We start from the raw sequence: 14484 nt of genomic DNA, 5'->3' as shown, positions 1-14484 counted from the left end.
CAGTATGAGACAAGTAATGTTTTGTTTTTTTTAACATTAAAGCATATAAACAAAGTAAAATAAAAGTATGAACATAAAAAATTAGCATATTGTCTCATTTAAGAACTTGTGCATGGATACAAAAAACACTGTTTTCAGTAGTAATTTAAATATTCTTTTTAGAAACAAGTAACAACACAACAGATTAAGTTAAAATATATTTTTATTATACTCTGAAATGTATGACTTTATAAGCTATTATATTAGAATGTGGCTCATTCTTTCACTGGATTTTATTTGTTTCTGCAGCAAATGAAGACCAGCCTACATAATGCATACACAGGCACCGCCAGACTGGGGACTCCCGCCAAAAGAAAGATGAGCGCATTGATCCATGAAGGGTACGGTACTGATGCCAGAGTTGGGAACTCCTCCTGTAAACCGCAAAACAGTATAATTGTTACCACTATATGCTGTACTATCAACATTTACCGTACAAATGTTTGATACATCCCAAATATGTCTAGTTTGTAATGTGGCATCATTAGAAAAAGGCAACAAAAGTATGGATGCTGAGATCAGAACTAATACACCCAAATATAAATGAACACCCATTACTTTTATGAGCTTGTGCACTTACAGAGTTGGGATCCCAGACTAAGTAGGTGAGCTCTTCTTGGACTTGTGTCACCAGGTAGAAAACTAAAATAACCAGAACGATTAGAGGACTGATGAACCTCCATGTAACCTGCCAGAAGATGGAAGGCTTATGTCCGACCATGAACTCCAAGTCCTCATTGAACCTGCCACACAAGAGGGTTTAATATAGATTATAATGTGCTGTATAACTTTATTTAATTTGATAAGTACCTCGCTGAGAGTAACAATCTATTTTAAAAGGGTGCAAGTAGTTTTGAAAAGTCAGCCATCTCCACAAAGCTTTGCTCAGTAACTGTCACAGCATGATGATGCTAATGCTGTATGCTTAAGGCTGTTTTATGCTTCTGCTACGCCGTCGCTCCTACGGCGTCGTGACCCTTTCGGAGTTCTGCGTCGGGGTTGCTTTGCATCACGGTGCATTTCACCGCCATAACGCTAGGGGGTGATAAGTCTGAGGTTATTTGCGAGGTGTCTGCCAGCCAGTTTATGTTATGTTAGCAAGCAAACTTTAGCACAACTGCCCACAAAGTACTGCTTGCTGGCGTAGTGCTAATGTCAAAACGTTACTGACATATAGACACTTTACAAACGGATAACCCCGTCATGGTAACCAAAATATGTCTGAGTTTATTTGCAAAGCTTATGTCAGTGAACTAGCATGTTGCTACTCTCCACAGTAGGCTGCTGGAAACACCGACTATCATAAATCAATCAATCAAGCATGAATCAGCCTTTATTCTATAGCAAGTATCAAAATGAATAAAGCAAACCCAGACGGACATTGTGTTGCTAAAATAGTTTAAATACGCACTAACCTGTCTATGCCGTAGATGTATACAACAGCTATCATCTCAAAGAAACCAATGGTCAGAAGTGGAACAGATCCAGCAAAGTTGTCGAAGAGAGTTACCCAATAAATCCCTGAATGCTGCGCAAACAGGAGGGAGATGACGAAGGCGACAGCACACGTTACTCCTGAAACGCACGTCCACAAAAACAAGAGCGCTTGTGTTAAAAGAAGAATCAGACGATGAATCTGGGGTTGCAATGCCAATATGCAGTTAACTACAAAACAGAATACCAGTCAGTGCTTCTTGGGGCCATTTTTGAGGTAACATATTCAGGTCTTTCAGTGGGACCACCACTCCTTCAATGTTTCCAAACAGGGTTGAGATACCCAAGCACAGAAGCATGATGAAAAAGAGGACAGACCAGGCTGGAGAACCAGGCATCTGGGTAATGGCTTCTGTGAACACGATGAAGGCCAGACCTGTTCCCTCCACTCCCTGTACAAACACACATTAGTCGTAATGCAGTTAGGAGCAAAATACAATAACAACATGGAATCTGACAGATATTCATCAATACAGTCACCTCACTGAGAAGTGTCTGCAGGTCACAGATTTTGATGTCCAATCCGAGAATAATATCAGGAGAGGAGCTGTTGAGATGATTAAAGGCTGCGTCGTAGTTGCTTGTAGAGATGCTGTCTTCAGGAAGTTCAAATGCATTTAATAATGTCATGATGTTACTAGGGAGAAAATATGTCACGGATTAGTAACTCTGGATTACGACTCATATGTTTATAGTGTAGAGGCCTCTCAGAATTATTACGGGAGCAAAGCAGCAATTCATTTGATAAAGTATAAAAGTGACACATTCCGCGTGAGGAGGCAGGTTGAGGTGGTGGATGGGTCACAAACAAACAGGACTTTCACCCAGGAGGGCGCTGTTCGTGTCCCGTTTGAAAATATGCGTCACATGCGTAACAGGAAGTGAGTAGCGTAATGTCTGATTTTAACCCAAGACGACAGTTATCATACCAGTCATAATTATGTCTCAAAGAAAACTCAACTCCTGGCTGTTTTGGAAGAAGGAAATAGCGAGAGTAGCAGGTGAAATACATTCAAATTTGAGATCTTTACGTTCCCCCACCTGCCAGATCCCATGTGACGTTAACGCTCAATAAACCTATATTCTCGTATGGTTTGGAGGACTTGTTGGAAAAGATGGATTCAGGTATCTTAATACAATGCCCACATGCCCATACCTACATTGAAAGACTTACTGGTTGCTGTAATTATTCCTCCTGTCCATACTTATTGTAAAGGGACTGTACCAAATGTCACAGAAAGGTAATCCATAGTCCCTGAGATATTTCAGTCTGGACCAAAGCGTTATAACCACCGTGCCAACCAACATTACCATCCAAGTTTTGAAGAAAATTTGGATTGGCCAACAAGGCAGGCCTGCTTGCTTCTTTCTGGGAATGATTGTAAGATTTACGAAGAATATGTTTAACGTTACAGCATTTACTATCTAACTGGGACGTTTTGGGACCGATTGGCGGGACTGCTGTGGACGAAGTAACGTTGCACACGGCGATACACTGGTAAGAGCAAATTATGTTTAACCATGTATCCAGCTAAATGAAATAGCTTACGTTACTGTATTGTGTGCACAGTTAACTTTATTTAATAATGTATTTGGCGTTTTCTTTAATCATGGTGCAAATGTTGCTGGATGGTGTTTTAAGCCTCCAACGTAAACTTCCAGGCAGCTAACCCTAACCTTAACCCTAAACATAACCATTGCCGCGCTGCCTGGAAGGCGATGTTGGGGGGCTTAAAACACCAAACACCGCAAATGTTCCTTCACAAGACCCATTTTGCAGAGTCACCGTCGCTGCGTCCGGAGCTTAGCGCCACCAAAGACAATTTAGTTGGTATAAAGAAATGCAAACAACCCAGAGCGTTTTTTTTTCTCCTATCCCAGAATGTATGTGTTATAGACCCAGACCTTTCTCTGCAGCACTGTGGAGATAGGTCTGGCAATGTGACACTACTCACTCACTGATACAGCTGTCATATTTCTCTGTGGCCCTGAAGCCGATGATGGTGTAGGTGACTGTGGCGGCATAGATTGAGGTGAGGCCAGTTATGGCCGACAGGATCACAGCATCTTGCATGCAGTTGTTGCTTGGCAAAAAAAGAAAAAATAATTTAGGGCACACACTATGTTTGAGACAGGCTACTATCTTTTTTTTTTAAGATTATTTTTGGGGCATTTTATCCCTTTATTATATAGGACATATAGATACGAACATGAAGATATGAAAGGGGAGAGAGAAGGGCATGCAGCAAAGAGCCGCAGGTCGGAGTCGAACCTGCGGCCGCTGCGACAAGGACTATCTATCTTTATCGTGAGCTAAATAACAGTAGAACTGCTGTGTGGTTATAAAAACAGGGCTTCTATAAATGTCTCTTACTGAACAGGGTTGTAGCTTGAGAAGGAGATGAGGCCTCCCCAAGCTAAGCTAAAGGCATAAAAGACCTGGGCACCTGCATCCAGCCAAGTAGTCGGTTTCATCAACTCATCAACCTGCAAGAGTGAGGCATACATTGTGATGTGTCTTTGTTTTATTAGATATAAGATATATAGATATAATTGCCTTTTTTATGATATTGATTTAAATCATACATCTGGTGTGAAAAGGAACTTTATTCCGCTCAGGGCACCTTTAAGAGTCAGTCCTCGGATCAGGAAGATGGCCAGCACTATGTAAGGCAGGATGGCGGTGACATACACTGCCTGAGGTCATGACAAGAAAAGCAAATTGTGAAATAATTGGTCGGTGGTGATTCAGAAAAACCTGTTGTTTGTGTAAAGGTTTGACAGACCTTGCCTGAAGTGCCGATCCCCCGTATGTAGCAGACACACATGACTGTCCAGGCAGCTAGCAGGCAGAGTACAATGGGCCAGTGGATTCCTCCAGAGTCCACAATGGAAGCTGAACTATTCAGAGTCACTCGGTAAAAATAGTAATCCACAGTGGAGCTTTGTTGACACTCTGGTACAAATCCTGAAAGGGCGAGAAACAGTCCTTCAAGTGTTTTAATCATGAGTAGAGTTTGGGTTCTTAATAACAATCTCTTTATATTTAAATACCTGTCCCATTGTCATTGAGAGGACACTGAGCCCAAGGCAGTGGGCTTTGAAAGGAATTGAAGAGATACCACAAGATCCAGGCTATTAAGGTGTTGTAGTACAGTCCAATCAATAAGGACACCAGCATGGAGGCTACACCTGAGTAGGACAGAATCATTAACTGATGTTTTTTTGCCTCTGCTTTGGACAAATCTTTTCAGAGCCTATCTTACATACCAACACCAGTCAGATAAGGGCTGATGGCCCTCCACACTCCCACGCTGCCTTTCCTGAGACGCTGGCCGATGGCAAACTCCAGCAGCAGGAGAGGCATTCCTTCCAGCACCAGCAGGATCACGTAGGGAATCAAAAATGCACCTGCAAAATATATGATCAGTAAGTAGTACAATTACAGATCTGTATTGTTGCATTTATGACAATCATAAGCCTCTTCCCATTGATACAATAAGTCTCTCCAGGAAAATCATATTTGAAAGATCATATGGATTTTGAATACCAAAATAGGTATGGGTAGTCCTTTGTACCTCCACCACACTTTAATTTGTCAAACAATCATTCAAGAATTGACAGCCCATAATGATAAGATGTCCCTTTCCCATTTTTACCACGTCTTACCTCCTCCATGACTTTGACACAAATAAGGGAATCGCCACACATTGCCAATCCCAATGCAGAAGCCAACACAAGTTAGGATGTACTGGGCTTTGTTGTCCCACTTGGGCCTGTCCCCGGCTTCCTCCTTCTCCATTCTGTCCAGATCCTCATAGGAAGGGATTCTGTCATCCAGTCCTGGGTTAGGAAGAACCAGTCTCATAGCGACCCCACTGAAGCTGAGATGTTACACTATCGTTCTTGGAAGTCAAAGTGAGGGCTCAGTGTATGCACTCTGCATTGTTGAAACAAGTTAATGATCTTTTACTTTATCTTTTGTGCAATCCACAGATTAGCCCGTGCACACTCTGCATTTCTGTTTTATAGTACAGTCATTCAGTTTGATCAAACATTATACAAACAAAACAATGGCACAGTAGCACTGTCCACTCACAATGAGAAGATCCTGAGTTTGAATCCACTGCTCCAGGGAGTGCTCCTCCACTACTGTGTGTACTAGGTATGCACTTTGTTTTTTTTGCAACTTTGTTTGGGATTCAGCACTAAAACACAATTTCAACTGAGTTGATTGGGTCCTTTAATGGTTTTCTGCTCTATTATCTAGTCTTGAGGCCCAAAGTTGAACCTACACTGCCTTGTGTTGAACATACACTGTCATTTATTACATACCAGGGTTAACGAGGGACTGCCTGTATAACAGTTAATAACAACTAACATTTCAAGTCAGCATCTTCATCAGACTCTGTTGATGACTTGACAGTCATCTTTTTCAGGCATTATATAAGACATGAGCACAAGGAGAGGTGTATATTTTGAGAATCATTAAAGGAAAATAGTCTGGCAGTCGAACAAGTGCATTGAATGAGCAAGAGGCAAAGTTTGGCTGGAACATACATCAGTAAAACTTAATAAAATGAAATAAACTAATAAAAAAATAAAACTAATAATCAATGATTAGTTAATTTAGTTACTTATTGTTACTTATTATGTTATTTAGTGCAAACTGTATGAACACTACAGACTACAGGCATGAATCCATTTCAACTTTCAGTTTATTATTATATGGGAAAAATCTATCAGTCTACAATCTTAAATCAGTTTGATTGAATGACATGTGATATAATAGATCCACATTTACCATAGGTGGATGAGTGCTTGAATAAGGGATTTATTATTCCAGTAATAGTGATAGTCAGTTGATGTTTAATCAGCCAACAAAAGCATGTTGGACTTTGTTGCATCAGCTGACCTTACACTCTGTGTTCTGTCAGTGTGCGGTCTCCCTTTCTTGCCCATTTGCTTGTTTAAAGTGGCTATATGTAACTTTCAGTTTGTGTTGATTCCAGCGGCCCCTTTGGATAAAAGCGGTAGTGTTTTGCAGATGAAAAATTACATCGTTTCAGAAACATTTAAAAGTTACATATAGTCACTTTAAACATTTATACTGTATGGGGACAAACGTCTGACGTCAAAGTGCATACCACAAAAAGACTACAATATCTGTTATTAGGTGATATCTAAATAGAGATGGAATGAAAGATAACGTTTTCAGAGTTGTAGATAGTTCATGCTTTGAGAGATCAGATGCATACAATGTTTACATTTTGCCCATTTTCATTAGAAAAGTTACAATTTGCTATATTGTTTATCTTTTGATAGGTAGACGTTTAAAAAAATTGGTAGATACTGGCTGTACATTTCATTAGTGGTTGGTTGTAAAGTTATATACTGTCGGCAAACATATTTCACAGAGAAAAATGATTTCAACGGCAAGGATAAAGGGGTTTAAATGCTTTAAATTAAGAAAGGTCCAATACAACAAGAAATCATACAGTATGAGCAGGCTTATTAATGTGATGAGTAAGTACAGTATATTGATACAGCAGCAATGAATTTGCACAAAAAGATGGAAATATGAGTACTTTACTTAAATGCATCAATAAAAAAAAATCTGTATTGTGCTTTAAGGCAGCTACACACCAACCCGATAATCAGCCGTCGGACAGTCTGGCGAGGTCAGTGACTCAAGTCTGTTCGGTGTGTTCAGTGCCGTCGTCCGTTGGAGGAGCTGTCGGCATCCATTTTGGCCGACCTGACATGCTCAGTCGGAGACAGGGCAGTCGGGACTCACCCGGAAATGGCAAGCGGGATGACCGTGACTAAGCCTCTCAAAATCTGACGAAAATCTTTTAAACTGAACTTTGTCGATCTGAAATGAAGACAGATTCAGCAACTGCACAGCCTATTTCTCGCTTTAAATGTTTTCAGAACTATTTTAGTACAATATGAGATCGTATTCTGAATGAGTCGCCAGTTGAAAAATCCAAAATCCGGAAGTAGCAGCCAGACCCACGTGACGCGTTAATTTTTTTTGGGCGACAATACAGATTAGCACTGCCTGCTGTTATGGAGACGTATTACGTCTTGTCTCTTCGGTGTGTTCCAAGGCACTTTTTTGACCAACTCGGGGAGAATGATCAGTCCAACTGCCTTTTCTGCCAACGGTCGGCTGTCTGGTTGGTCTGTAACGGCCTTTAAGAACATGTGCATGGATATAAATAGACAAACAGACAGCCAGATCTATGTGCCCCTTAAAAAGAAGAAAGAAAACGCTCTCAGACCACTGCTCGAATGCTTGGATGACATAAAGGCCTGGATGGCTTATAACTTTTTAAGTTTTAATGAAACAAAACTGGAAGTGATGGTTTTTGGTGTCCACACTGGGACCCCCTTTGTCGATAATATATGCCAATATGTCAAGCCAACCGTTATCTATTTAGGGGTTAAAATTGACTCTGATATTAAACTTGACAAACAGATTGGGGCAGTGGTTAAAGCAGGCTTTTTCCAACTACGGTAGTTAGCCAAAATAAAGCCGATTCTTCCTAGGCAGCACTTTGAGACAGTAATGCACACCTTTGTGACCACTCGGTTGGATTACTGTAACGCCCTATATGTAGGCATCAGTTCCTCGTCTCCAGGTGGTGCAAAACGCTGCAGCGCGTCTTAGCACATAAATATGAGCACATTACCCCCGTTTTAGCTTCACTCCACTGGTTGCCCGTATATTTTAGGATCCATTTTAAAATGAATTTACTTGTGTTTAAATCCTTAAATGGTTTTGCCCCATCCTACCTGTCCGAGTTGCTTCACCCCTAAACACCGACCCGCTCACTCAGGTCAGCTAAACAACTGCGCCTGAGTGTCCCTAAAACGAAGCAAAAACTTAAAGGGGATCGTGCTTTTGCTGTGGCAGCTCCAAAAATATGGAATGACCTACCTCTGCCTATTAGACAGGCTTCTTCACTGTCTAATTTTGAATCTCTTCTTAAAACCCACCTTTTTTCCTTGGCCTTTCCCAGCTGAGGCTGACATTTTTGTGCAAAATCTTTTACTGTGATACTGTTTAATGTTTTAAATGTTAAATGTTTTAAATTACTTCTACTTTGTTCTGTACAGTACCTTGTGCAACATTGGTTGCTTTTTAAAGTGCTTTATAAATACATTTTGATTGATTGATTGAAACCTATGCAATTCAGACAATGGTCATTTTAATTCAAAAAAATATTCCTACAACAAAATGCCAAGACATCTTACATTTTTGTTATATTCTGAAATGTATGACTGTCAAACAGAAAACAGAAGTTTAGCTATGTTTTATCTCTGGATACTATTTTTTTTCTTGAAGCAAAGAAAGACCAGCCTACATAATGCATACACAGGCACTGTCAAACTGGAGACTCCCGCCAAAAGAAAGATGATCACGTAGATCCATGAAGGGTACGGTACTGATGCCAGAGACGGGAACTCTACCTGTAAACCGCACAGCAGTATGATTAGCGCGCTTTGTATGCAACGGCTGCTTAGGATGACATGTTAGCTGATGCTTACAGAGTTGGGATCCCAGACTAAGTAGGTGAGCTCTTCTTGGACTCGTGTCACCAGGTAGAAAACTAAAATAACCAGAACGATTAGAGGACTGATGAACCTCCATGTAACCTGCCAGAAGATGGAGGGCTTATGTCCGACCATGAACTCCAAGTCCTCATTGAACCTGCCACACAAGATGGTTTTATATAGATTATAATGTGCTGTATAACTTTATTTAATTTGGAAAGCACCTCGCTGAGAGTAACAATCACAAAAAAGATATAACATAGAGGGTATAAAACATATATCACAGGCTTAAATTAAATAGATACAATATAAAGAGAGTAATCAATAAACAGTTAAACTGCTGTAAACAAAGACCTGAAATACGCTAAAACACTATAAAGCAGAGGGGAAACTGCAAAGTTGGGTGATGATCATCTGTGGGTCTGTCAGAAAGAGCAACACCTTTAAAATTACACAAAGACTGTTCCATTGTAAATATAAAATGTGAATTAGTGTAGCTTTAACTAAATACACAAAATGGTTAAATAAGGTAATTATTAATATTTCACAAAGCGATCCCTGCAATGCACATAATAGTTTGCTCAATAACAGGTACAGCTTCACTCTTTTTAGAACAGACTGCAGATGTATGGCTGCTAATATGGAAATTTAGGTGTAGGCACTTTCATAAAATACCACATTAAGCAATACATTAGCTTTAAATACTAACCTGTCTATGCCGTAGATGTATACAACAGCTATCATCTCAATCAGTCCAATAGTCAGAAGTGGAACAGATCCAGCAAAGTTGTCGAAGAGAGTTACCCAATAAATCCCTGAATGCTGCGCAAACAGGAGGGAGATGACGAATGCGACAGCACACGTTACTCCTGAAACACGTCCACAAAAACAATGCACTTTATTACAAGAATCAGACAATCAATTCATCTGTACGCTTGTCTTGAGAGCACAAAAAACTGCAAAAAACAAACAAAAAAAACATCTTTGCCACCTTTGTCAAACACCAATTTGACAACACACAGAAAGAAAACACTGCAAATAGAGAAAACAGAACCAAATACAGAACTGTGCTGCAAGAAGCTTACTCAACAACGGAAATGTTTCCAGGGGACACAAAAAAATGATGCGCATGCAAAATGTTTGGCTCATGAACGGTGCATCCAAGGGGGTAAGCTTCTTCTCGAACCGCGAACCTCCTATGGCGCCATTTTGATGCTAATAAGCCATCACCTCCTGTTAGCATTCCATTGACTGCCATTCATTTTGACACCACTTTGACAGCGAATAACTTTACATCTGAAGCGTTTAAAGACTCTATTTGTCCATTGTTTATTTCTAAAGAAACACGACAATGTATAAAAGGCTCCATTACCTTGTACCTCACATTATGGCTCCATAGCAGACGTTTTTGTAAAAATAGGCTAACGATTGTGTCATAACCACGCGACTTACTGTCGCATAGTAGAGGAATTACCGTATAGTACAGGAGAAGCTCGCAGGCAGTTTCGTCTCACATTAGCTGTTTAAGTTTAATTACTAATGTTAACTAGCATTTTAGTTAGCAATAATTAGCCTGTTCCTATGTTATCTCCTTACATATACCTACGCTCTCCGTCTCTGCAAGATTGGGAATGATTGAGATTTCTCTTGGCACAGCTACCAGAAGACTTACAACTTTCAGACACGTTGCTCACGGCACATCTACGTCGTCTCTCTCAGTTGGAAGCTGCGCAGTAACGCTCAGCCATCACCGGAAAAGTGCTTCTAATGGCCTTCACTGGTCTCCGTCCAGAGCTACGGGATCTGTTGGTCCATTCTTATATACTGCCTATGGGTGCCTATCTCATAGCCCTTAAATTGCCTCCTCTAGTCCTCCTCTTGTCAATGCAGGCAATGAGCAAATGTGTTTTAGAGGGATTAGACGTCCTTTCCTCTGAAGCGTCACATGAATACGTCGGCTGTTTGGGCGGAGTTAGTAACTCCTTCAGCTGCACGGCTTCTGGGAAGCCTGCTCTTGTGTATCCTCGCCTATAGCTCCTCGATGCTCGCTCCTCGATGCTCGCTCCTCGGTCCTCGGGGCAGAAATAAGAGCTTTGACACAGCCTTTACCAAGGAGGGACAGAACAACTTCCGGTTCAACCGAGGAGTCGAGGACCTATCAAATAAGGGTTACGAGATGCAGCTGAAGTCAACTATCCATCAGTGGTGTTGGAAAATCAGCTAAAATGTTTGTTTGTTTTTGGTGTATTGTGAACATCTGATTCAGATATATTTGCAGATATCTGCTGCTAACCTAACTGACCCTTTATGTAATGAAAGAATGGGCAGCAGTTACTTAGTTGTTAAGCAGGTCATTTTATTATTCATATCAGCAAACTTACCAGTAGTTAACCTGGCTTGTCCTCTATTACGGGTTCTGTAAGTAACTATTAACGTTATAGGTAGCTAACATAATGTTCTGTTCCACAATGAATCGTGTATTTTTTAATATCTGAATCGGCAGGCTAAAAACAAGCAAAAGGCTAACGCTAGGTTCATTTTAGCCATGTGCATCACTTTTTTAGTGTCCCTGGAAACAGTTCCTTTATCATATGAGCTTCTTGCAGAGTGTTTCTGAATTTGGTTGTTTTTCTCTATTTACAGCATTTTCACTAATGCTGTGCATGTGTTGTCAAACTAGTGATTATGTTACTTAAAGCTACATTGCCTAGTTTCTGTCGCCCCCATGAGGAATTCTATTTAATGACAACACATTGGATCCACATTAGACTGCGGATCGGGCCACATTTTTCTGTCCGAGCCCGGCCCGCGTCCGACAGAGCAGTAACCAAACCTGGCCCGAGCCCGACAAGCATTAAGATATTTAAGTCCGAGCCCGACCCGAGCCCGACACAGTTAAAATATTTTTCCTCATACTATTGACACGTTTGTTTGTTTGTGTGGAAAGCCCGCTTTTATTAAGCAACTGTATGAAGGCGTTCGGAAATGTCAAAGCAAAACATGAAATAATTGGCCAGAAAAATCTGTTTGTGTAAAGGTTTGACAGACCTCTGGTGTGAAAAGGAACTTTATTCCGCTCAGGGCACCTTTAAGAGTCAGTCCTCGGATCAGGAAGATGGCCAGCACTATGTAAGGCAGGATGGCGGTGACATACACTGCCTGAGGTCATGACAAGAAAAGCAAATTGTGAAATAATTGGTCGGTGGTGATTCAGAAAAACCTGTTGTTTGTGTAAAGGTTTGACAGACCTTGCCTGAAGTGCCGATCCCCCGTATGTAGCAGACACACATGACTGTCCAGGCAGCTAGCAGGCAGAGTACAATGGGCCAGTGGATTCCTCCAGAGTCCACAATGGAAGCTGAACTATTCAGAGTCACTCGGTAAAAATAGTAATCCACAGTGGAGCTTTGTTGACACTCTGGTACAAATCCTGAAAGGGCTAGAAACAGTCCTTCAAGTGTTTTAATCATGAGTAGAGTTTGGGTTCTTAATAACAATCTCTTTATATTTAAATACCTGTCCCATTGTCATTGAGAGGACACTGAGCCCAAGGCAGTGGGCTTTGAAAGGAATTGAAGAGATACCACAAGATCCAGGCTATTAAGGTGTTGTAGTACAGTCCAATCAATAAGGACACCAGCATGGAGGCTACACCTGAGTAGGACAGAATCATTAACTGATGTTACACTTACAGATATTCATTATCGGCTTTGTGTTGCTGTGGTGCTTTGTGTTGCTTTTTTTTGCCTTGGACAAATCTTTTCAGAGCCTATATTACATACCAACACCAGTCAGATAAGGGCTGATGGCCCTCCACACTCCCACGCTGCCTTTCCTGAGACGCTGGCCGATGGCAAACTCCAGCAGCAGGAGAGGCATTCCTTCCAGCACCAGCAGGATCACGTAGGGAATCAAAAATGCACCTGCAAAATATATGATCAGTTACTCCAAAGTAGCAGCCTCCTGTGCTGAAAAATGATGACAATGTGGAAGTGCCAACAGCAGCAGTTCCTCCCCCCATAACTCATAAACCCGTACTTATAATAACTTTCAATTATATTAAGGCATTGCATTTTATATAATTAAGAGGTTCTGCTTTGAGTGACAGGTAGGCTGCCATCACCGGAGGCAAGCATAGACTGTAGGCCACATTCAGCCCGCCTCAGCTCCATCCATGCTCCACCTCTTTGCCCATTTTTGTATTAGCCTACTGCAGGCACTGCCAAGATGGCGACGGCTGGAGCCACCGTGCCCACTTTGAGCTTCATTTTGGCTCTTCTATGGGTGACGTCACAGAGACTACGTCCATATTTTATACAGTCTATGGTTACTCCACAAAGCCATCTTTGCAATCTTACATATCAGTACCAGCGTAAGTTCCTCCAGGAAATCATACTTGAAAAATAAATATAATTATAAATAAATAATCAAGAATTGACAGTCCAGACAGCTTAATCATAAGATCCCTTACCCATTTTCGTCTGAGCTTACCTCCTCCATGACTTTGACACAAATAAGGGAATCGCCACACATTGCCAATCCCAATGCACAAGCCCACACAAGTTAGGATGTACTGGGCTTTGTTGTCCCACTTGGGCCTGTCCCCGGCTTCCTCCTTCTCCATTCTGTCCAGATCCTCATAGGAAGGGATTCTGTCATCCAGTCCTGGGTTAGGAAGAACCAGTCTCATAGCGACCCCACTGAAGCTGAGATGTTACACTATCGTTCTTGGAAGTCAAAGTGAGGGCTCAGTGTATGCACTCTACATTGTTGAAACAAGTTAATGATCTTTTACTTATCTTTTGTGCAATCCACAGATTAGCCCGTGCACACTCTGCATTTCTGTTTTTATACCACCATTCATTACTAATGTCATTCAGTTTGATCAAACATTAAACCAGTGCCCCGTAGGGTGTCTTTTATTTTAGCTTGGCTTTGTGCTGTCATTAGCTAGCTTCTCGTCACAAATGACACATTCTGGCCGACACCTGTCCTGTCCTTTCTTTTAAGATTCTGATACCGAGTCATTGGCACTTTTATGTTTTCCAAACATGTATCATTCATAAAAGGTGACTACAGGAAAACGAAGATGAGCTAGCTAGCTGACCTAAAAAAAAAACTGAGAGCGCTGGTCACAGAGGTGTTTGGCTTCTAGGTAGCCTACTTTTTTTGAGTGACTACAAAAAAATGTATCCTTTTAAATTGATTGACATAGACTTTTGTATAAATTATCCAGTAAGGTTGATATCATGATTTAGGTTAATATGTGCAAACATAAATTTGATAACCTCAGAGCAGACAAAGCCTCGCCCCCTGTGATCTTTGGTGCTTCATGAGGGGGGCCCAGACCCCATGTTGGGAACCACTGCTAAGTATGTCATATTTTTG

At 41.1% G+C, this 14484-nt stretch overlaps 2 protein-coding genes across 2 annotated transcripts; both read right to left on the bottom strand.

Moving 5' to 3' along the window:
- Positions 1 to 272: 272 nt before the first annotated feature.
- LOC144528794 (sodium-dependent neutral amino acid transporter B(0)AT1-like) lies at positions 273 to 5401 on the bottom strand. The gene is made up of 12 exons (XM_078267623.1): positions 5203 to 5401; positions 4804 to 4944; positions 4588 to 4725; positions 4320 to 4501; positions 4120 to 4230; positions 3908 to 4020; positions 3489 to 3617; positions 2014 to 2170; positions 1721 to 1925; positions 1455 to 1614; positions 620 to 782; positions 273 to 413 (listed from the first exon to the last, which is right to left on the bottom strand). Exons 1-12 carry the CDS (start codon positions 5399 to 5401, stop codon positions 273 to 275), a joined length of 1839 nt encoding a protein of 612 aa, XP_078123749.1.
- Positions 5402 to 8856: 3455 nt separating this feature from the next.
- On the bottom strand, positions 8857 to 13786 carry LOC144529317 (sodium-dependent neutral amino acid transporter B(0)AT1-like). Its single transcript, XM_078268330.1, has 9 exons — positions 13588 to 13786; positions 12879 to 13019; positions 12613 to 12750; positions 12345 to 12526; positions 12145 to 12255; positions 11206 to 11251; positions 9806 to 9992; positions 9091 to 9253; positions 8857 to 9012 (listed from the first exon to the last, which is right to left on the bottom strand). Exons 1-9 carry the CDS (start codon positions 13784 to 13786, stop codon positions 8857 to 8859), a joined length of 1323 nt encoding a protein of 440 aa, XP_078124456.1.
- Positions 13787 to 14484: the final 698 nt, after the last annotated feature.

This window comes from Sander vitreus, chromosome 14 (genome assembly GCF_031162955.1).
Source record: "Sander vitreus isolate 19-12246 chromosome 14, sanVit1, whole genome shotgun sequence".
NCBI classification, from domain to species: Eukaryota; Metazoa; Chordata; class Actinopteri; order Perciformes; family Percidae; genus Sander; species Sander vitreus.
Note: the sequence above shows the minus strand (reverse complement) of the source record. Positions and strands in the feature narration are given on the sequence as shown.

What these genes read in the sequence shown, in the direction of transcription:
- LOC144528794 (XM_078267623.1), bottom strand. Translation starts at nt 5,401, where the DNA reads ATGAGACTGGTTCTTCCTAACCCAGGACTGGATGACAGAATCCCTTCC. An exon ending in TCAAGCTACAACCCTGTTCA is followed by an intron (nt 3,618 to 3,907) that starts GTAAGAGACATT and finishes TTTTTTGCCAAG; the next exon opens with CAACAACTGCATGCAAGATG. An exon ending in GCCCCAAGAAGCACTGACTG is followed by an intron (nt 1,615 to 1,720) that starts GTATTCTGTTTT and finishes CGTGCGTTTCAG; the next exon opens with GAGTAACGTGTGCTGTCGCC.
- LOC144529317 (XM_078268330.1), bottom strand. Translation starts at nt 13,786, where the DNA reads ATGAGACTGGTTCTTCCTAACCCAGGACTGGATGACAGAATCCCTTCC. An exon ending in GTGTCAAAGTCATGGAGGAG is followed by an intron (nt 13,020 to 13,587) that starts GTAAGCTCAGAC and finishes TATATTTTGCAG; the next exon opens with GTGCATTTTTGATTCCCTAC. An exon ending in AGTTCCTTTTCACACCAGAG is followed by an intron (nt 11,252 to 12,144) that starts GTCTGTCAAACC and finishes CTTATTTGATAG; the next exon opens with GTCCTCGACTCCTCGGTTGA.